This window comes from Haliaeetus leucocephalus, unplaced genomic scaffold (assembly GCF_000737465.1).
Source record: "Haliaeetus leucocephalus isolate CR32 unplaced genomic scaffold, Haliaeetus_leucocephalus-4.0 Scaffold840, whole genome shotgun sequence".
In the NCBI taxonomy this organism is placed as follows: domain Eukaryota; kingdom Metazoa; phylum Chordata; class Aves; order Accipitriformes; family Accipitridae; genus Haliaeetus; species Haliaeetus leucocephalus.
Genome location: NW_010973276.1, coordinates 2317624 through 2341000, shown reverse-complemented (window position 1 = coordinate 2341000; position 23377 = coordinate 2317624). Strand labels below are relative to the sequence as shown.

Below are 23377 nucleotides of genomic sequence, written 5' to 3'. Positions count from 1 at the left end.
GGCCGCCCGCGCGCTCCCTTCGGAGGCGGGGGCGGGGCGGCGTCGCAGACTGATGACGCGGAGGCGGGTGACGCAGGGCGGGCCGCGCCGCGCTCCGTGCGCCTCTGGGGCCTGAGGCGGCCGTTGTTCACGTTCCCTTCAGGGCGCCCGTAGGCCGCGGCCCGCGCCGGGGGGGGCCCCCCCTCATGTGAGAGGCGGCCGTCGAGGGGGGCGGCCGGGCGCACCGCGACCCGCCAGTGCCACGGGAGAAAATGACATCGCGGAGGTGAGGCGGGAGTGAGCGGCGCCGAGCCCGGCGGGCGAGGAGGGGGGGATGGGCGGGCGGGCGGGGGGGCGGGGGGTCGCCCGCCCCCGCGGCCCTCAGCGCCCGCTCCTGGGGGGTCGCTGGGCCGGGCTTCCTCCCCGCGGCCGTCCTGGCCGGGCAGGGCCTCCCGCGCCCCGTGGCTGCGGCGCAGGGTCAGCCCACGCCCGCTCCCCCTCCCCGCCGCCTGCAGCCGCGTCCCGGCCCCTCTCCCCGCCCGTTCCCGGGGCGGGATGTCCCCCTTCCCGCCGTCGTGGGCTGCGGCCGCCGCCTGGGCTCGAGTCGGGGCCTGGCTCGCTCTGCTCCCCGCGCCTCGCCTCCCTTTCCCTGGCGAGCGGACCCTCACCCAGCCGGCCGCGGCACGGCGGGGGGACGCTCTCCCCGGCGTGGCTGGGGGGGGCTCGGTGCGGCTCCGGGGCCGGCTGGCCTCGGGGTCCGTCGACCGCCGTGCAGAGGCCAGACCTGCCACAGTTGGCTTCGGGGGGCGTGGGGGTGGGTTTCGTCGGGTCTTCGCGCCGACTGCTTGTGCGTTTGAACCCGAGCCGAGAGACGAATTTTATTTGTGTGGCAACCCACTCAGTCCAGTATCCAAGGCCTGGGAGGGTCGTGTTGCTCTCGGTAGTCCAGCGCTAGTGACGACGTTAGTGAAACTAAAACGTGAGCTGGCTTTAAAACGAGTGTTAGTAAGCTGACCTGCTCTGGGCTCTTGGTTTATTAGCAGCATTCGGTCTAGTTTCAAAATCTTGTGGTGTTGCAAAATCAGGATGATAAACAGTTGAGTCTGTTTCTTTGTTGTAGCTTCTCACTGTCCTTACCGTATTTTGATGTTTGTCGAGTGTTAGCAGTCCTTTTTGGGCTGTGAGGTTAAGGTAAATGTTAGACTTGAGAGGAATTACTGTCATAAAAAGGAAAAAGATGTTTATAGTCTTACTTGATATACCTATTCTAAAATTTGATATATCTCTAAGTAATATCTATTAAAGTATAACTTCTTCGACATTGGATTGTCCACTTTCTTGTTCTGCTTAAGATGGTTGAAGCCAGATTGGTTGGTTTTCAGTCCTGACCATTTATAGTTGAATTTGTATTTGGGGTTTTCTGAAGTGTCTGGAGGGTCTCTAGATCTCACACATCAGAACAAGTATACAAGCTGCCTTTTCGAAACACTTGCGAACTTCCTCATTGTCAGGAGTAATCCTCTTATTCTGCTCAGAACTTTAAATTGTAACTTGTGAGGGAGACTGAAAAAAAGATGAAATATAAACCGATGAGCCTATAGATAGGAGTAATTAAACTACCAGTCACCGCCTCCCTGAACGCTATGGTGTGACAGCTGAGACTCAGAACTGATTTAATCTCTCCTGCTCTTGAAAAGGTGATTAGAAAAGCCCAATCACAGCATGGAAAAATGTATTGATTTTTTATTTTCTCTCTTCAGTTTGGTAAGAGAGAAATATGCTGGCAATGTATGACTTACAAAACGCTGATCCTGCTGATCTTTTCTGGACTGTGTTAACAGAAAAAAAAAAAAAGAGAGAATTGCAGCAAGGCTGTATTTCCTACCATGTATTATTTTTCATCAAAAGGTTTCTTGCTTAGCTGATATACCCTTAGTTTTGTAAACGAGACCCTAGCTATTTCAGTGGTTACTTTTCTGCTGACATTTTCATCTTGCTGTAAACTAATAAGGGCCTTGGAGTGGTATGCTGCTGAACCCCCCCAAATCAGAATTGCTTTATGGAGTATTCCATGCATAGTGAAGACAGCTAGGTTAATTAGAGTGTGGGTTTATGTGTGTGTGTGTCTGTTACTTTTTTGATTGTATTTATTGGCTGTGATGTCCTTTGCTTGGGATAGCCTCTGCACCTGCTCATAATAGAGGTTGAAGAAGGAAAGTAGAAAAAAATTCTAAAATGCATTCCATCCCTATAAAAGGAAGTGTAAGAGAAAGTCCTCTATAGGGGTTATGTTACTGGTATCTGTGTCTGCAGTCCCCTCTGCTGTCTCCTCCAGTTTTGGAAGGGATGTAGCCACCAAAGGTTCAAAAGCACACATGTGATGGCAGTACTTCAAATGGAGCGATCTTGATCACCGGTCCGGAACCATTTAACAGAGATCACAAACACCCCCATTTTTCTATTTGGGGTGGCTGACAAATGTATCTTCCTACACAAAGCCAAAAATACAAAGATGAGAGAGCAGGAGTACAAGTTGCCATTAGAATAAAAGTTACATAAAGTGCAATAAACTCCATTGGCCTCCCAGATGTAGCTTTTCTTTTGCTACACTTACTTGCTTTTTACCCTCTCCAGTAGGAGTGTATATGTGGGGGTGGGATTTTTGTTTTTAAACAATCTATCATCTTTTTAACATTCCCTTTAAGCGCAAGTTATTTGTAGTCCCTTCTGTTCATTAAATTATTATTTTTTTCTGTAATTTTACATCTTTTTAACAACTTGTGTATAGTAACTTCCAGATGCATTAGGGTTTAGGGTAAGATACAGAAGATATTCTATTAATTCAAGTTTATGGAATGTCAGCATATGATAAATCTGTAGGGCTGATTCCAATAATTTCTCCTTTGTATGTTTATACATTTTTGGATATAAACTCAAAAACTTGCAAAGGTGTCTCTTGAATCCTGTGTGTGTTTAAAAAGCTTATAAACTGTTCAAAATGTTGCTGTACTTTTTTTTGTTTGCTTTTTGTTTTCTCCTAATGGAAGTAAAATTTTGGGGGTGGAAGTGTGGTAAATAGACTATCGGCTTCTGCAGACCAACCTGTCGTATTCTGGAATATATTATTTAATGCTCAGTTCATCATAGGTACCAATGCTTGTGCAGTTTCTTTTGTGAGACTGCATCAAAACAGAACTTTTCTTGACCTTTGATTAGACATTAGATAAATGTAGCATTATTTATTAATTCATTCCCTTTTGCTGTAATAACTTGGAAGTGTTTTTTAGTATTTTTTTTTCATGACCCATGCTGCATAGGTTTGATTTTTATTTTTTTTTCTTCTTGTTCTTCAGTACAAGGTATTGTAGTATTCACTAGATTTTCTTGGTGCAAGTAGAATATCCTTACCTAGAAAAAAAGCAAGATTAACAAGAAGAATCATTTACTTCTGAAATGGAACTGGTACATAAGTAATCCTAATTCCCATTTGAGTGACTTGCTAGAGGTTTGGGTATTCTAGGATCTCTAAAACTCTCCAGAATGTTTCCATGAGAATCTGTTTCTGAAGAGAATAGGTTGGATAAGGCCTTGGTAGGAATATTGTCAGCTTTTCAGTACAGAAGGAATTTCTGAAACAATTGAAGTAATAACCCTAAATTTAGACATGCACTTGCATATTTTGCTGTTCTAGCAATTTAGCATGAAATGTTGACTGTATCAGGAGTGATCAGAAATGCTACTTAATTTTTTTTTAGATATAGCACTCTTATATCTGTAATGATATTGGTTGCAGAGTCTTTTGCCTTAATGTTTTGCTTTACTTGGGAGAAACTAAGGACCTTGTCTACAAAGAGGAGTAGCCTTTGTTCTTTCTGCAGGTATGGATGTGCATTTTTGCTTGTGCCCTGCATAGTGTCTGATTTATGGCAACTCTGAAAAACAAAGGCAATCTTTTAATTGCCAAATACAAGTCTGACAAAGCCACTAAAACAGTTCTTACTTGCTGTGTTCACATCTCTGTCCCTGGGCTGTGTGGTGGTTTGTTGTTTCGTTTGTTTTTTTATTTTTTTTAAGTGTGTCTTCTAAAATCGTGCCTCATTAAAAACTCCTTTCATCCAGAGCACACAGGTGTAGTCTAGCACTGCAAGAGTGCAGTAAAAATCCTCAATTATAGATAAGAGAAAATGCAGATGTGTTAACTGAATGGCTAAGAATAAGTCTCTCAAAAGTTAATGCCATAGGTGGGGACACTGAGCTTCTTGGATATAGACCATATACAGCTCTCCTTTGGCAGGGCACTATATTAGTCATTCAGAAAGCTGTTTGTGGGTGGTGAACATCAATATGAGATTCCTTGGTGTTTGTATTTAAGTGAGATATATTCGGACCAGAGAAATTGCCATGGTAGTTAGAGCATTGCTCTTGTGCCTGGCAATGGTCAGCACCACATTCTTTTGAGGAAGGTGGAAGACGACTGGGCAACTGAATAGGTTGTCCACAAGTGAAGTTCCTTCCTGACCCTGTCGGCTGGCGGTCAGCCTGTGCCCTAAAGCATGAGGTTTTGTTAAATTTTTAACCTTTAAAATGTTGTGAAGTGTCACTTGGATGTTTTGTTTTATTTTTAAGTATCTTTCCTGATTGTGTTTCAGTTTCTTTATCTCCTGTCTTCCAGGATTAAGGAAAATGCATGACTCGTGGTCTCTGTTTATATCGTATACTTTTCTTTGATATCGTTTTAATCTGAGCAGTCTGAATATGTATAGATACACCCCTTTCACTTAGAAAGCATCTCTTACCAATATGTAAAATTGCAATGTAATATGAAATGGACAATTTATACTTTCTGCTAAGATATAGATTCTTATTTATGTAGGAACAAAATCGAGTACTTCCTGGTTTTGAAGCTGTTGAATTTTTCTGTTTAGTCTTGTCATGTAAGTTAACTCTGAAGACTAGAAGATCTTCTATTTATTTATTAACACTCTTTATTTTTAACTTCTTATAGATGGTTTCATCCAAATATTACTGGGGTGGAGGCAGAAAACCTGCTGTTAACAAGAGGAGTAGATGGCAGTTTTTTGGCACGGCCTAGCAAAAGTAACCCAGGAGATTTTACGCTGTCTGTTAGGTAAGTTTAAATGTTTTTTTGTCTTTCTCCCCAGATTGTTAGGGGTCTTCATTTGATGCTGTTCTATGGGGAAAGAGTTGTAAATGAACTACTTGTAAGAGATGCAAGAATGCATCAATCACTTTTTAGTCTGTTTTTCACTTTTTTCCTCTTTTTTTTTTTCCCCCTCCCATTTTCTGTGAAGAGGTTCTCAAATACATTTATCCAGCTTGAGGAAACTATAGGTTGGAGGGTGGTGAATTCTGATTCTGCAGAAAGACAGAATAATTTAAGGGGAGGCAGAAGTAGCTTCATAATAGCATTACTTTTAGCCCTTTAAAAATCAATTTGATAACCATCTGAAAGTAGCAGAGATGATATGAATTACTGATCAAGCACGTGCAAGGAAATGCTATCCAGACTCTCTTCTTACAGGAAAAGTCAGCAAGTTTTTAAGGGCAACTGTGGTGCTATTTCAGCTTCCAAAACAGGCCTTTTGTAACACTTGTCCCCTGGCACTGTGTGTGTAAGTGGTAGGGATGGGGAAAGGATGGCAAGAGGAAGTAGATAAAGGAAAAGGGAAAAATGGGGTTGGTGATAATAATGCAGCTTGGATACCTTTGAGATAATGGGCCTTGCTGAACAGAAGGGAGGTCTTTCAGAGAGCTGTTCTTCATTAGTACTGGAGACTGTGGGAGCAAATGACTTACATCAGGCAAAGGCAACTGTTTACTGAAGGACAAATCTTAGCAGTTAGTGTGAAATTCTAGGGAAAGGCGCAAACAAGCTCTGATGGGTGTCTTGAGAATGCTGTATTCTTCTCACCTCTCCACACGTTCTGCTTGTGTGTGCAATTCTTGGGGGTCTGAGGGATTTCTATTGGAGATCGTGAGGCTGCAGAGCTTATGGTGGCTTCGAGGATCTCTTTGTTATGGAATCAAGGGTTTTTTTCTCCTATTCTTCCTGACTGTTGGACAGCCACTTCCCCTTCTTGCAAGCCACTGAAATGTGGCTGAAGCACACTTCAGAGGTGCGCTAGCTTAGCTATTCTGCAATATTTCAGTTGGAAAGTGATGCAAATGTAAGTATGGATTTCTCTAACTAAGACAACAGAACACCGAATATAAAAATGATTGATTGGAAATCAGCTGACTTGTGTGGGTTTTTTTCCTTTGTTTCAAATATTAGACGAACTGGAGCTGTCACGCACATCAAGATCCAGAACACAGGAGACTACTATGACCTCTATGGAGGAGAGAAGTTTGCTACATTGGCTGAGTTAGTCCAGTATTATATGGAACATCATGGACAGCTCAAGGAAAAGAATGGAGATGTTATAGAGTTAAAATATCCACTGAACTGTGCTGATCCTACATCTGAAAGGTCAGAGAAATGGTGGTGAAAACCTCAGTGTCCATGCACTTCTTAATAAATGCATGTGTTTATAGTCAGCTTCCATTTGATGAAAGGGTGGCCACTGTCTTGTACTAAAAGTGGTCCCACTGATTTCAGTGAGGTTACTTGCAAAGTAGGCTAATAAACATGACTAAACGTAAAGCAGTCTAAGCCTCAGAACCTATTTTCTTCAGCATTCTTCCTGATGTGATACAATACTAAAAAAGAGGGCATAGTTCCCTTTATTTTTACTGTTGCATTAAGGAAGTTCTCCTGAAGTTTCCTGAAGCTGTTATTACTGCAAGGAATTCCCAGGTATATTTCTGGGCATAACTTTGTAAAATTTTTCCAGTAGTGGGCATAAGTGTAAGAAAGTGAATGACATGCAAATCCTCAAATTGATCAAACGCATGTGTTGAGGAATGTGGCTAATAAGGAGAATCTGAGACTTGAGACTTGATGTATACTGAGGAAGTATGCGTATGTCAGAAATAAACCTCTGTGGCCAATAGATGCCAGTTTATTCCTAGAAGTGAAAAAACAAGGAAAAATATTGAAACAAGTTCTCTCAGTCCTCAGAATGGCTTGTATTTAACAGTAGTGGGGAGGATTATTGCCTTTTTGGCTATGTTTCTTGAAGAAATGAGGTTGATGTGATTATCCTGTCCAGTTCCTAATGTGGTGGGAGGGCAAGGTCTCAAAGATGCTAAGTTCCCACAGGTTTATCAGGAAAGTGCATCCTCACACTGCAACATTTTCCTCAGTCAAGGCATTTATTCTTCTTTTATTTCCTTTGTAAGCTCATGTTTACTGGACACCTGGGAATCCATTTGGATTGTTGTAAAGGATTCAAATCAAAGCTTCATTTGAAGCTTGCATGAAATGCAAATTTCAGTGCTTATGGAAGTGCTGGCTTTGAAGTGTTTCTGTAATCACTTGTGTGTATGTATGTGTACACTTCCAAGGCTTATTTTGTTTTTTATTTTTATAAACTGTGAGGCTTTCGGTAGACCTGGACACTGTTCAGTGTATAATTTAGTATAAGCATTTTATTATAAATATTTAGAACAAGCAGATTCAGCCACAGCTGGCATGACAAGTAGGGTACCTGTCTATATCTTACTTTATTTAAAGGTGGTTTCATGGGCATCTCTCCGGAAGAGAAGCTGAAAAACTGTTAACAGAAAAAGGAAAACATGGAAGCTTTCTTGTGCGTGAGAGTCAAAGCCACCCTGGGGACTTTGTTCTTTCTGTCCGGACAGGAGATGATAAAGGAGAGAGTAACGATGGGAAATCTAAAGTGACACATGTCATGATTCACTGCCAGGTATGATGAAGCATGAACTTCTTTAACAGCACTACTTCCATGGACAGTGGGTTTATTCTAACAGGAGGGCCATCTTGCACTGCACTACAGAGAGCTGAATGCATTTCCCCTTTCCCTATGGTACTGTATGTACTATATATCCTCTGTTTGATCAAATTGACTAATTTGATAGCATCAAAATTCTATTAGGGTTTTATTTTTTTTGACTGCTTGCCTGACTGAATCATGTCATACTATACTATGCTGTCAAGTACCTTCTAATAGATTTGCTTTTGATTGCATCAGAAGTCTGTCTCAAATCCTCTACTGATGGAGCCTTTCATGCTCATGAATCTTCTTAAGCAAGTTGCAGTCTCCTGGATGAATTACATAAAAATATGAATAATTGGACAAATAGAGATCTATCAGAATATATCTGTTTCTCTGTCAGTTTATAAAGTTACACCTGATAGATGATGAACATTCTGTGAAAATTTTGAGTACTGAATCCAAGGAAAGCTTTTAAATCTAAAGCTTGAATTTAATATAGTGTAGTTCTTCACTGAAGTATTATTCACTGATAGTCTTTTGATATTTTCATATATAAAAAATATATATAAAATCACAGATTTTGTCATTATCTTTTTCTTCTGTTATCGTAAAAGACAGTGCAACAACTTAATTGTTTAAAAACAACTAAAATGCAATAACAGAAATGGTCTGGAGGTAGAAGTGGTCTACCAAGACTGTAAAAGCTGAACTACCAATTTTTTTTTTTTTCTTCAAGAAAGCCTCTTTGATTTACAGTTAACTACTATTAGCATTTATGATGTTGAGGAAATTAACTCAGCACTGCTTCCTTAAAATAGGGATGGTGCCAGTCAATACCAGCCTTTCAGGACCCAATGATACTCTTTCAGGAATGTGAATTGATTTTCAAAGCTATCTCCTGGATTCTAATCATGTAGCTCAGGTAGCCTGCTTGAGCTGACTGAACCTCAGTTCAGAAGGAATCAGCTCTCCTGAAAAGGCAGATAAAATGATTTTCAGTTAGATGACAAAAAGGATAATGTCCTCCACAGTGCGTGTGTTTCTTTTTATTAAGGTTCTACCATCCCTTAGCAGAAGGATTTTTACTAGATTCTTCTATATATGGTTTTAAAGAGAATTTCTCATATGTTGCATAGCCTAAAGATGATGTTAGTGTAGCATCACTGTATGAAGTGAGTTTATTTTGATGAGCATCTGTCTTTCAAGGATCTAAAATATGATGTTGGTGGAGGGGAGAAATTTGACTCTCTGACAGATCTAGTGGAACATTACAAGAAGAACCCTATGGTAGAAACTTTGGGCACAGTATTGCAACTCAAGCAGGTGAGTGAATGGAGAAGACACCACTAAGCTTTGTTAACTTCAGCATATATTGTTGAAGTGCAGGCTTTTCCATGTGTTCTGAGACATAATTTTTTTTCTTTTCTAATGCAAAAATGAAGAATTAAACTTCATGAAACTGGATGATGAAGTCAGTAATTTAAATGGGAACAATTTTTTATATGCCTGTGAAGGATAGACTCTTGTGTCTCTGATGCATGCAGAACTTCTCTTGGTTTCATCGTGGTCCATAGGGACTGCAGGACTAGTCCAGAAATGAGACAACTTAATGTATTGAAGAACAACTGTGAGACCTTACCTAAAAGCAATTGTTCCCTGCCCCCTTCCTCTCTACCCTCACTGCCCTTCATTGTATGAATTGTAAAGTTTTGAAGTCCAAATAGATGCCTGGATCCCAGAATTGACAGTATAAAATATAATTAGCGTGGGTGATTTGTGTTTTAACTGTCTTCTCACAGTTGTCATTTGTTATACCTTTGTTTAACATCTGTATCTTTCTTAGCCTCTGAATACTACCCGTATTAATGCTGCAGAGATTGAAAGCAGAGTGCGAGAGCTAAGCAAGCTAGCAGAGACTACAGATAAAGTCAAGCAGGGCTTCTGGGAAGAATTTGAGGTACTTCATTACATTCCAAGTGTTATGGTATTAAATCTCTACACTACTAAAAAGTTAGGTTTGTTACTCCCTTCCCGACATTTTCTCATCTCCCCTTCCGTTGCTTCAGATCCCTGTTCTTGCTCCCATCTCCCGTGTCAGGTACGGCATGTGTTAAAATTTCACGAGTTCCACTCTTGTGTCTGCTAGTAAAATGATTGAAATATTTGTCTTTTTTCCTGATTCTGAGACCTAATTATGTTCTTCAATGCTATTCATTCAGTACCTAGCACAATCCCTCCTGAATATCCTCCCCATCATGAGGGAGCCTTATGTACAACTGTATCTGGCCCACCAGGACAATTAATTGTTTTCATTCCTGTGTTCCTTTTCTTCATGTGGACAGGAAGAGGTCTGTAGACTGGATTAATGTTTCTGGAGGCAAAGGACTAATTCCTAGCCTACATTACTCTTGGTGACTGAAGGAAACTTCAGTGTGCTTTCTCAGTCAGTATATGCTCTTGCCCTTAAGTTTGTGGCTTTTTGATAGCCATTTTTTGGGGATCTTAGAACTATTCTGAAGTGGTAGTGGTAGCAAGCTATGAGATGAAGCAGCACTGATTGTATGTATTCCTTGGACTCCTGGAGATTTATTTTTGTTTTGTTTGGGTATTTCATTTCTGCCTGTGGCCAAAATTCCATATCCCTCCCAGAAAGCAGCATTGCCTTTCCTTCTGTCTTATCCGTGCTCCTCTTGTGTGTGTAACATAGCTGCGCTGGCCCAGCTGTCCCCTTCTTTGAAGTCCTGATGATTTCAGGGAGCTGCTTATGTTTGAAAGAAGATACAGCTGAAACTGTTAATTTCTCAAGTAGAGCAAATTGTGAGTGTTGACTAACACATTCCAAACTACTTGAGCCTAGCCTGGGTCCTAACCCTTCTCTGACAACTGGAGTCACTTAACAGCTGCATGCACGTGATGGTCATAGCCAAAAGCTTAGAAGTGTCTTAAATATAATGGACTGGTTTATAACACACACACACACGAAAACCACAGTGGAGTCTGGAACTTCACCAGCAGATGGCAACAGGAAACTGCGAAGTCCTGATCTTTGACAGAGAGGCTGGTTTTGGCTTTGTAATGCTATTTTGAGAAACTTCTTGGATAGTGACAGATTTGCAAAGCAACCATTCTTGAAGAAACTTTTTTGATCAGACATATTCATTAGCTGAATGTAATCTGCTGTGACACTATTGTCAGGAGGAGAAAAATAAATCCATGAAAAGCAAAAGACTCTCACCAAAGAGGTAATGCATTTCACTACAAATGTGGATGGAATATAAGAAGGTGAGGTCATGGCAGTGGGGTAATCATAAAATGAGGATTAAGCTTTCTCCTCTCTCTTCCCCTGTGCCCAGTGTGGTGGTGGTGGTGAGGGGCAGTCCTTGACCCAGGACTGCTGAATGGTCAGAATCCTACCTGGAGGGGGAAGCAAGCCAGCAGAGGCTACTCTGGCTGTTGCTGAGGACTTGGGACTGTTTTATCCTAACAGTAGAGGGGTGGATCCCCTGGGGAGCAGTTCTCATCTATTGCTTGTGAACCTCGCCTGGAGGTAAAATGGCCTCAACCTTTGAATTGCTTCTCCTGCAGAGTTCAACACAGGAACTTTGATATGGGGCCTGAAGGGTAAAGAAGATTAGCCACACCTGCTCTAATGGCTAAAATTTGCATATGAGAATTAACTGCTTTTTCTAAAGACTGATTAGTGGTGTGCTTTATCATATCATGATACAGTCATGTAGATTGTGCCTGTGATCACTGTGTGGTTTAGTCTGAACATGCATTTGCAAGTTAGCCAAGGCTGTCTGTTGGCTTTTCTGGAGACTCTAGGCATACCTTATTCTTATTCAGAGGGCATAAAAGGAAAAAGTGTGCCCTGTTGGCTTGCCCTTCTTGTAATTGGTGCCTTCTTGTAATACTAGAAGACATGTGAATTAAAGTTTTGTTTTGTTTTTTCTTGAGGGAAGCATTCTTGTGCAATGCATTTAGGAATGGATTGTTGATTTGTCAAAACATGACTGGACTATTACTTGACGCTTATGACTTCTTTTCTGACCTCTGGTCTTTGTTGAATAAATTAGTCTTGTAATGGATTTATCAGTTGGTCCTTAGAAGCAAATTGTTTTCTTGTCATGTGACTTTCCTGAAGAAAAGTATTTGCTAGCAAGCTAGAAGTCTTACAGAAAAGGTAAATGTAAGAAATGAAGGATTTTACCTGTGAGACATTCCACTTTCCCCTTCACTACGGTTAGTGAGGTCAGCACAAAACCTTACTTTTTTCCCCGCTGTGTTTTTAGGAATGAAGCAATCTCATAGCAGTTTTAGTGTCATGCTTTTTCATTCACCTCAGGTAAGCTATAGCTGTCAGCCTTGGTGGCAGGAGGCAGGGGGGCAAACTCCAGGTTGTCCAAGGCTCTCTGCCTGAGCTGTTTATGATTTAGCAGTCCAGATGGTAGTTATAAATTACTTGCCTTCAGGCATATTTAAGAATGTACTTCTTGTCCTGTGAACCACTAGACAGAAATGTTGACAGTCCTTGTAATGTTTTTGCTTCTGAAAAATGGCTGTTTGGTGAGCTTAATGCTTGGATGTTGTAGTGACATTGAGGACTATGTTTCAGATTTATTGTTGCATTGTGTACATCTCTTAATGGGCTTGTTAGAAGTCACTGGTGCTCATGGATCTCTCCTCAGGGATGCTCAAAGCAATAATAATTAACTGTGTGAAGTGAAGATGTGTTTGAAGCTCTGGTTTCCACACCTACTAGCAAAGTTTAGCCTTTGCTTCTTTTGCTTGGCGTTTCACTTGGCTGAGACTCAAAAGTGTTAATAGTATGTAAAGGTCTCTGTGGTAATGGCACTTTAAAGACTCACAGTGTGGCAAGAGATGAGCTTACTGCAAAGTGCTGTTTCACCCATTGCTAGCAGTAGCAAGTAATGCTTTATGCGGATATGTTTTCTGTCTTTGCTTCATGAGCATGAAACCTCACAGTTCTCATGTATTACTTTTGTTCTTTGGTTTCCCTGTCTTTAGGATGAGCCTAATTGTCCAAGGTCACTAAGTGAGGTCGTAACAATAAGAGAGACTGAAATAGAAGTGAGCCAATGTGCCTGACATGCCCAAGCTTTAAAGTAAAAGCAATCTCTGCAAGAGCATTAAGGGTGGTAATAACAAGGGGAGCAGCTTCCAAAGCCTGAGTCTTCCTTTTAGTCAGGCCAGTACTGCTTTGGGGATTAAAACTTGGAACAAAGACATCGAGATTCTGGTCCCTCCAGCTTCATTGCAAGTAGGGAGACTTGCTGCTAAGCAGCATGGCTGTGAAGTATGGAATTGCTGTTGTCCCTGTTATATTAACTGTGAACCAGGTACTGAGAAATGAGCTCCTTGCCAACAGGAGAAATCACCATGCAGATTTATTGTTTCTACACTAGGATGATTTATGGATAACTCTGTAGTTACCTAATGCCCCCCTTCCTCCACCAACAGGATAATATGAGAAAGTCTGTGCAAAATTTTTTACTGGTTTAGTGAAATGGCCTTGCATTGGTAGAAGAGAATCATTGGAGCACTTAAAAAGTGGTACGTGGCTGTGGTGTTGGGTTGTACATTGGCATTGTACTTGTCTCATCCATACTTTTGGAAATACTGTAGCATTCATAGAATGGTAGAATGGTTTGGGTTGGAAGGGACCTTAATGATCATCTAGTTCCAACACCCCTTGCATGGGCAGGGACACCTTCCACTAGACCAGGTTGCTCAAAGCCCAGTCCAACCTGGCCTTGAACACTTCGAGGGATGGGGCATCCATAACTTCTCTGGTCAACCTGTTCCAGTGCCTCACCACCCTCACAGTGAAGAACTTATTCTTTACAGCTAATCTAAATCTACCCCCTTTCCGTTTAAAGCCATTACCCCTTGTCCTATCATGACATGCCCTTGTAAAAAGTCCCTCTCTGGCTTTCTCGTAGGCCCCCTGTAGGTACTGGGACTTCCATGTACCAACTTCCCCTGTGGACTTTGTTTTGGGGGAGTAGACAAGAATATCTACCTAATATTCTGCTTCTGACTGCTGAAGGACTTTTCACTGTGCTTGATATTTAAATACAGCTGCTTGTGTTGATATGCTTTGTTGGGTTTTCTGTATGCTCCTTCCTCCTCTTTGGCTGTCTAGAGTTCATCTGGCTGCAGCTTGCAAGGATCCGCTCTTGTGGCATTGCTGTTGCACAGCCTTTGTATTCTCAGGGACTTGTTTTGGGGGCTTGCTAGCAGTGTTACTACAGACTTGCTGTAGCTGAAGGAGAGGAAGAAGGCTGGTAAGGCCTAGAGGAATCCAGTACAGCTCAGGTACAGAAGCACTGGATCACAAAGTGCTTTACTCCTTTGCAGGCTGGCAATATTTTGAATGCATTAGTTACTAATCTTTATTGGTACTAAAGCTAATGCCAGTTCAGTGGAAATTTTTTAACTCCTTACATGCCTGATGCAGCAAAAAGAAGTGTAATAGTACTCCTAACTTTTATGCTTGGCGAGAAAGATCTAGTGATAAATATGTTTGTTTGGACCTGCTCTGTAGAATGCTGCTTGTGTTGTTTGGTTTATTTAGCATGCCTTTTACAATGGCAAGATTTCCACAGGCAAAATTTTGTTGTGGTCCTTTGTAACCAGTTACACCTAAAACTTGGGTCTGCTTGGTCAGAACAGTATCATGAGGACTTGCTGGTTATAGTTTGGTTTACAGAAGCTTTGAATTCATAGGTGTTTCTAATTATTAGGTGGAAAACAGCTTGCCTTGTCACTCATGCTCCTGTGTTTCTTACATATCTTGGAAGCAATGCTGTACTAAGTCTGGATGGAGAAATTCAGTACCTCTCTCTCCTTCTCTGACTCTCTGGCATTATAATCAAGTATCATCATTTTTGTGAGAAAGGATTGCTATAACGATGGTGAAACAGTTCATACTGCTTTTATTAAACCCAGTTATTTGTGCTGTTTTTATTTAGACTTTACAGCAGCAAGAATGCAAACTCCTCTATAGCCGTAAAGAAGGTCAGCGTCAAGAAAACAAAAACAAAAATAGATACAAAAACATTTTACCCTGTAAGTATTAATTTCTTTCATTATAGCATAAGCCTGCTACTTTTCTATGGTTTTTTTTAGCTCATAAATACAGGGTTAATTAAGTACCACTGTGCTTTTTCTTCTCTTTAGTGATAATTTCCCTTCTTATGTTGTCAGTATTAGCCCATGCAATTTCCAATTTGTGTTCAAACATTTGTACTTTGTAGATACCAATATTTTGATTCCCAAATGTTTTTATCTTCAGCTTTCATTTAAAAACATCACATCCCTAAACTGTTATTCAGTAAACTGGAATGCTTAAACTTAAGAGGATTAATTGTGGTACAAAAGTGCATGGTGCAAATCCAGCAGCCGTTCGCCTTGACTTAGTGCTTGACTGTCCATGTACTCATGAGTTACTAGGGGTCATGAACACTTACTTTGATCTAGCTTGTTTTGAATTGGCCACTTGTTTTAAGAAACAGCAAAAGAGGAAAGGTTGAATATTCTAACCACTAATTTACTGAGTTTGATAACCTAATAGCTTCTGGTAGCAGTAAGAAATGTACCTGTCTGTGGGATATTTAAAAATAGCTGTGTGTTCACAACTGTAGGATGCAAGCGCTTAACGTTCATATATATTCTTCCAGTTGATCATACCAGAGTTGTTCTACATGATGGTGATCCAAATGAACCTGTTTCAGACTATATCAATGCTAATATTATTATGGTAAGTATACCCATACCTACAGAAGCCTTGTTGGCGCAGCTCATGTCTACTCTTTAAAATACTCACCTAAATCCAAGTTAGTCTTGTAATCATTTGTCACCATTTGTTAATTTTTTTCTCTAGCCTGAGTTCGAAACCAAGTGCAACAACTCAAAGCCAAAAAAAAGCTACATTGCTACTCAAGGTTGCCTACAGAATACAGTGAATGATTTTTGGAGGATGGTGTTCCAGGAGAATTCTCGAGTTATTGTTATGACAACAAAAGAAGTTGAAAGAGGAAAGGTAAGAACACACTCTCAAACTGGCCTTGGGAAAGGTCATGACGTTTGAATGCAAGTAAGGACTAAACTGACTAGGTTATATTGATCTATATGCTGAAATCTGGTATGCCACCACTGTCTTTGGAGACCGGGAAGTTGCTGAGTGTCCTTTTTTATTGGTGCTGGTGGGAATTGAGGGTATACTCCTATCGTATCATCAGGCCTCCCTTTTTTAAGTGTTGACTGATTAAATTTTAACTGCTGAATATAATTCTATGTATTTTAACATTATTCAGCGAATGAGGCACTGGAATGTGAGATGAAGCCAGACAGGCATTCTGTGTTCTTGAAGGGGTAAACCCTCTGTTCCTGTAACAAAAGTATTGCCATTTATTTTAGCTTACCAAGCTTGTGTAGACTTTAGTAGAAAAGCAGAATTGTGGGACTTTATTATTATAAGAATGAATGTAGATGATACTAGACTACTAGAATGCTATTCTCTCTTCTGACTTTACTTTCTATGCTTGAATTTGATAACATTCTTATTACGTGCTGAGCTAGTGATTACGGCTGAAACTGTACCTCGTTAGGAATCCCCCAGCCAGGTGTGTTTTAGCACTTTAGGAATAAAAGTCAGGTTCTTTACCTTTGACTGCCCCGTTCTGCATGAACACAGCTGCCTGTTCAGCCTTGCTAATGTGCAAAAACCTTGTGAACTGCTCTGGCAGTATTTAATGCTCTGAAAGAGGAAATTTTCCTGCAAGGGCGTATCCCAAGAACCTCCGTCTTACCTTTTAAGTACAGAGATCTTGTCTTACTGTCTTCTGGCGAATCTGAGGCTATTACTTTGTTTCTGGGTTCTAATGACATATGGCAGGAAAGAATAGGAAATAGTAGAATACTGATATTCTGGCAACGGTCACATACCGCTTCCTGTGTATAGTGTAGCTTTATCTTTGGAATGTGTTGCTGCTGTTCAATTTCGTGTGTGCGCTCTCTCTTGTTTCTCTGCTTTTTCCACATACCATTGTCCACTTTTTCAATAATCCAATGATCTGTTTCTGAATGGAGAACTGTTATCTTGTTAGATGAGCGTCACTTTTGAAAAAAAATTGAATTGAAAGTATAGCTAGTGTTTTTCTATGGATGACTGATAATTGCAGGGGTTCCTTACCACTGCGACAAAAAAAGAGGCTTTGTGTATATGTACTGAAGACAAATAGCAGTAGATTTTATGGGCTTCTCTTACTAATCTAGGTATCAAAGCTGCCATTGGTGATGTTTGTAGAAACCATTAGACTCTGTCTTGCAGATTTTTTTAGGCTTTGTAAACTTCTGCCCATCCATTAGCCTTATAAAGGGGCATGATTTGTGTTTTCTTCCTGAGAATGCACTGAGGGAGGGAGAAGCTGCCCCTTTCCAGTGACCTTCCTCTTAGGTCATTTTCTTGGAAGAGGACAAATAAATTATGGGTTGTTTTGGAAGAGTTTACTTTAATAATTTTTTTTTTTTTTTTTTTTTTTTTGTAACCTACTGAATGGCCTGTGCTCCTCTGCAATTCTTCCATGATTCTTTCCAAATTTTGCTAAGCCTGTTTTCTGTGCTCTAGCTGTATAAAACATTTTAATGTCCGATTACTTAATCACTGCTGCATGCACTGATTTTTTTCTTTATTCTTTTTTTTTTCCTTGATGCCTATTTCACTTATTCAAGAATTGCAAATAAAAGTCCTGATATAAAATAAAAGTTTTTTTATTGTCCTGGTTTCAGCTGGGATAGAGTTAATTGTCTTCCTAGTAGCTGGTACAGTGCTATGTTTTGAGTTCAGTATGTGAAGAACGTTGATAACACTGATGTTTTCAGTTGTTGCTCGGTAGTGTTTAGTCTAAAGTCAAGGATTTTTCAGCTTCTCAAGCCCAGCCAGTGAGAAAGCTGGAGGGGCACAAGAAGTTGGCACAGGACAGAGCCTGGGCAGCTGACCCAAAGTGGCCAACAGGGTATTCCATACCATGGGACGTCACATCTAGTATAGGAACTGGGGGGAGTGGGGGCAGGGGGGTTGCCGTTGGGGGACTAACTGGGCATTGAGTGGTGAGCAATTGCACTGCGCATCATTTGTACATTCCAATCCTTTTATCATTACTGTTGTCATTTTATTAGTGTTATCGTTATCATTAATAGTTTCTTCTTTTCTGTTCTATTAAACCGTTCTTATCTCAACCCACGAGTTTTACTTCTCTTCCCGATTTTCTCCCCCATCCCACTGGCTGGGGGCGGGGGGAGTGAGTGAGCGGCTGCATGGTGCTTAGTTGCTGGCTGGGGTTAAACCATGACATATATCTCAGGCCAAGATGCTTTCAGATCTGCAGAAAGGAGAGAAACCTCTGCATCAGAGATGACTTCAAGAGCACATTGCCTAAGGAAGTGAGGAACTATGATCTGCATCTGAATATGCTTTAGAATGCGCTGTAGAAGCAGCAAATACTTATAAATTAAAATAGTGGTGTTTTGGAGGCAGTCCATCGAGCCAATAACACATGCATCCCCTCTATCAGACTAAAGCTTATTTTAACGTTGCATGTTACTCTTCAGACTTGCTATACCAACTGCTCTTGTGTTCAGAGTTCTGTATTGAAACTGCAAGTTATTTTGGCATAGGCTAGGATCAACATCTTTTCTTCAGCTTGTACTCTTTTGGAGATGGCAGGGAAAGAAGGGCAAAAGTAACAAAAAAGCATCTTGTTGCCTAAGTAGGCTGGAAAGCATGTGTTCGATCATCTCTTACTGTATCTTGTGTTGGCAGAAGGAACTTTCTTGTTGCCATTTTTTCTCATAAATATGCAGTAGTAACTGCAAATAGGAAATATTTCTCTGTAGTACTTGGTGTTTGGTCTGCATTTGCTATTTGCTGGAAGCTGCATCTATATACCCACTGTAATTTCTCATTTGATACTGTGTGGACTTGTATTGCATTCACAGGCTAACAGGAGTTGCTCTTTCCTGAACTGTCACAGGAAACAAATCAAAAGTAGTAATAGATGAATCCGTTCTTCAGTGGATGGAATATATCCCTGGCCAAAGATAATCTTGAGAGAGAAGTAGCACGCCAAAAGCTCTACATTTTGGAAGCTACCAACACATGAGGCTTCAGTCCCCTGCCACAGGGAACAATTCTTTGTTGCTTTGGTGATTGAATTAGAGAGCTATATTAGCCCTTTCTGCTCTAAGTCATGAAAATGCAAGCATCCAGGTTTAATTTCTGCGAAAAACAGCTTATACCTCTGACTTGTATTTATTTTGCAGCCTGTTGGGTTTTGATTGTAGAATAGCCTGTAAGGCTGCAGCATTCTACTGGAAATTCTCAGTATTTTGAAACCTTTAGTTGGGTGGAGATACAAGTAACAGTATTTTAATCTCTGGGTTTTGAAACTATTGAGGCAAAGCAGATACTAAGATGATCATGAAAGCTGCTGAAAGGAGGGATTGCCTGTACCTGTTTGACTGAAATCATCCAGTGTTTGTTATGGGGAAGCGAAACTTCCCCCTAAAATGTTCTTTACCTTGTTAGCTAGATGTCCAGTTGATGCTAATAATTGTCCCCTATGTATTCAGAAATGAAGGCTTCAGAAATGTGTTTGGTAACCAGTTTATGAACCAGCCTTTCTTCAGTTCATGAACCAGCGTTTCTTCTTACTAATTACTCCTTTTTTTGTTGTTGGTGGTTTTTGTTTTTGTTTTTGTTTTTTTTTTAAATCTTGCAGAGTAAGTGTGTCAAGTACTGGCCTGATGAATATTCCCTAAAGGAGTATGGTGTTATGCGTGTTAGGAATGTCAAGGAGAGTGCAGCACACGATTACACACTAAGAGAACTTAAGCTTTCTAAAGTTGGGCAAGTAAGTATGTTAGTAACTCTGTCCTTTTAATTTGGGTTGCACATCACAAAAAAAAGTTTGCAGAAATAGGCTGTTTCTTTGGAATCAATAAAAGCACTAAGAGATTAATAAATTGAGACCTGTCTCTTTCTTTGAAGCTCCAGGTTTAGTTCTATACATCTTTCTCTTTGTCCTTGGGATAATTGAAGATTCTTACACCTAAGCAATTTTTGGCAGAAGATGCGCAGCTGCAAAGCTTTGGGGAAATCTGGAAAGAGAGATGGCGCTTTTAAGTAATCACACTTAGATCTAGCTAGGCATTTGCTCTCTTTCATGGAGATGGTTGCACTAGAAGAAAACGGTCGTGTATGGGTCCAGTACGTAGAAAGAACACTTAAGGGAAGGAATACAAAAGATGAGGAAGGAAACAGTTAACTAGTGTGGAAGTAGCACTTCCTTGTTAAGGAACAATTTGGATCAGGATGCAAAATGAATTGTGTAAGAAGCAAATAAGCAGGATGTGTCACATTGGTATGTCCGTGAGATGGAGCTGAGTGGGAATAAGTGCATAAGGTAAGTGCCACTAAGTATGAATGATGAGTATGACAGGCGAAGGTCCCTCGCTGTTGGTCACCCTCAGACAGAACTTTGCCGTGCCTTCTAAAGGTGAGGATGGAAATGTTGTTGGAAACAACTGCATGAGAAAGAGGGAGCTGAGGAAGCAGATGGTGTGATTGACTTGTCAGGCCAGGAAGAACTCTGGCTAGTTCCCTCCTTTAAGAGAGTTGTGGTGCTGTGGATACTGAGCAGCAGGTTGGATATGCCACCTTCTGATCTGACTCAACTTTGCCACATAAATGCTTTTAGCTGGATTTTGATCTGAAGGATTTTGTTTTCACGTGTTGGCATCTTCCTTCCAGGGGAACACAGAGAGAACAGTCTGGCAATATCACTTCAGAACTTGGCCTGATCATGGAGTCCCAAGTGACCCTGGTGGTGTACTAGACTTTCTAGAGGAGGTGCACCATAAGCAGGAGAGCATTTCTGATGCGGGACCAGTTGTGGTCCACTGCAGGTATGGTGATACGCTATGCCTCTCCTGCTATGCCTTTGGAGTTCTGTTGGATGTTTGATACTTTTTTTTTTTTTTTTTTTTGGCGGCGGGAGATGAAAACTTTAAAAGAAGACAGATTTCCCTGAGAGCTACTCATACTTTGATCTGTCAAGGTGTTTGTGCTTTCTGTTTTGCAAAATGATATATTCTAGATAGGTGTCAAATGGTTAGCTTTGAAGCAGGCTGTCTTTCAGAGTGTACATGTCTATGAATAAGAATTTCTGATGTTGTATGAGAAGGTGGTACCAGTTTTGGCTAGATACATTTCAGGTGCAGGATGATGGAAATTCTAGTATCCCATCCCACCTCCTGTGAGTGCTCTCTCCTCAGTCTTGGTTTATAAATGAGATACTACTTATAAGGCAAGGAAATGTTAGATCTGAGCTTGTAGTTTTTTTCTGATTCAAGGACGTTAATAAATGCTGAGGCACAAAAGTGCTGTTTTGACTTCTGTCTCTTCCATGCTAAGTTGATTAGGTGTCTAGTTATTTTTGACTTTTTGGTTTGGTTTGACTCTGGCTATAATTTGGAAGTCTAATGTCTCTTAATGTTAGACTCTTACTTGGACTGGTGTTTTGGTGTCTGTTCAGAAAGAGTGAAACAACTAACTTTTTTTCCCCCCTTCTCTTTTTACAGTGCTGGGATTGGGCGAACAGGAACTTTCATTGTGATTGATATTCTTATTGACATAATCAGAGAAAAAGGTAGGTTTCCCTCTCACTTTTAGTTTCCTGTGGGACATTGATAGCTACATCACACTAAAACAACAGGAGTGTTGATAGAATAGAGGATTCTAGTAATGCTACAAACTAGGCATGTGTGTTTGGCATAGAAGGGACTTGCTCATTCCTCTTGATTTAGCTGGAATTCAAAGTGCTGAAGCCCTGCTCCAGTTCAGCATAATGAAAACTTTCAGCTGAGGATTAGTCAGGAGTCTGATTATGTTTTTCTTATTATTATTTGTATTATTTATTTTTCTGTTTTTCTTTTAAAATCATTCATGAGTGTGTGGTGGTCAGTATACTCAGGCATGCTGAATTTGAGCAACTTGTTTTTTGAGAATGGTGTAGTATCTATGTATAAACTGCTGTAAACAGTAACTCGGCATGTATGTTGAGCTAGGTTGCATTTAAAGTTGTCTCGGACCAGTGTGAAGTGATGCAGTTTTGTCCCTCAGGACAGCTTTCCATGTTATGTTACAGTTCTACAGATCTGTATATTAGAAGTCAAGGGCAAATGCTCTGTGTTAAATGTTAGCAATCTTGCTTATTGTGAGATCATTCAACTACACTGTGTTCTGCTGGAAGATGAGACCCATCTCTCCTCCAAAGATAAAGTTTGTTTTACTGTTCTTAACATTATGATGATTCTTCCTAGGTGTGGACTGTGATATTGATGTTCCAAAGACCATTCAGATGGTGAGGTCACAACGGTCAGGAATGGTTCAGACAGAAGCACAGTACAGATTTATTTACATGGCAGTACAGCACTACATTGAAACGCTACAGCGCAGAATTGAAGAGGAGCAGGTATATTTGTCCTAAGTATAAAATGTTACATAGGAACGTGTTATCATTTGAGCAGGGAGCAGAGTTGCCGCCTGTGACTTTCGGAGGCATGACTGCTGGCTGTATAACCAATGCATTGTGAGAAGCCTGGGACAGTAACCTGTTAACCCTGTTCAGAGAAATTAGCCTATATTTCAATTCGTTATGCTTAAGAATTACTTAAAGTATTAGGTGGAATTAGAAAATTGTAAAATAAAACCAGTGTGTTTGGCCACTGACAGAGAAAGAAAATCAGCAATATGAGAGGCTTCTCCATATGACTGCAACTAGTGCTGGTTTACCTTCCATGAAAATGCTTGCATGTAGGGGATCCTGTCCTCCCAGTCCCCCAGTCCCTGCACCCCAGATCTCAAATTCTCTTAATATTATCTAGTTTTCTGTGCAAGAAGAATAAGAGGTAAGGCTGTTAATTAATACAGAACCTTGTGTTCTGTTGAGTTTTAAAGAGATTTCAAACCTGTTAACTGTATTTCTAAAGTAGGATAATCAAATTCAAATGCTAGTCACTCTAATACCGATTTTGGAGTCTTAAAGTTTATTAGTAAGAGGTAAGTATATTGGACTGAAAGAAGAAAGAATGAGTGTGGTGATCTTGCAGTACAGTGTCCAACAAAAAGCAGTTAGAGGAGTGATTTGGTGTAGTAAGATGAGAAAAGGTTTGGAATATGTGGTGACAACCACAAGACCTTCACCTCACTCTTCCTGTTTAAGTACTTCATTGCATTCAAACTCTACAGTCTTTTACAGAAGTTACCTCATTTTGTAATAAAGAACTGACAATCTACACACTGTTGCTTTCATTCTCTGCCCTAACCTTTGGTCATCTGGGATTTTTATCTTTTTGTTTCAGAATTTCAATATATTTCCTTGTGCAGCTGGTTTGCTGCTGAGAAGGAGATAAACCCACACAACTGATCAGGCAGATGTGGGGAGCGGCAGGGT

General features: G+C 40.7%; 1 protein-coding gene across 6 annotated transcripts in view; it reads left to right on the top strand.

The window, feature by feature from the left end:
* The first annotated feature begins 177 nt into the window (after window positions 1-177).
* The window catches only part of PTPN11 (protein tyrosine phosphatase, non-receptor type 11), a 46550-nt gene continuing 23350 nt past the window's right edge, over window positions 178-23377 (top strand). For 5 of the 6 annotated variants that reach the window (XR_775298.1, XR_775296.1, XR_775297.1 and 2 more), the window contains exons 1-13: window positions 178-265; window positions 4985-5107; window positions 6275-6469; window positions 7616-7808; window positions 9045-9161; window positions 9682-9795; window positions 14834-14930; window positions 15542-15621; window positions 15745-15903; window positions 19643-19774; window positions 20674-20828; window positions 21504-21571; window positions 22245-22396. Coding sequence is in view for 2 of the 6 variants with exons in the window: in XM_010582103.1 (XP_010580405.1) it covers window positions 252-265; window positions 4985-5107; window positions 6275-6469; window positions 7616-7808; window positions 9045-9161; window positions 9682-9795; window positions 14834-14930; window positions 15542-15621; window positions 15745-15903; window positions 19643-19774; window positions 20674-20828; window positions 21504-21571; window positions 22245-22396 (1599 nt within the window). In the remaining 4 variants the exon portion in view is untranslated. Of the gene's footprint in view, window positions 266-4984; window positions 5108-6064; window positions 6168-6274; window positions 6470-7615; window positions 7809-9044; window positions 9162-9681; window positions 9796-14833; window positions 14931-15541; window positions 15622-15744; window positions 15904-19642; window positions 19775-20673; window positions 20829-21503; window positions 21572-22244; window positions 22397-23377 lie in introns of those variants that run through there. The other variant, XM_010582104.1, reaches the window with a different exon arrangement.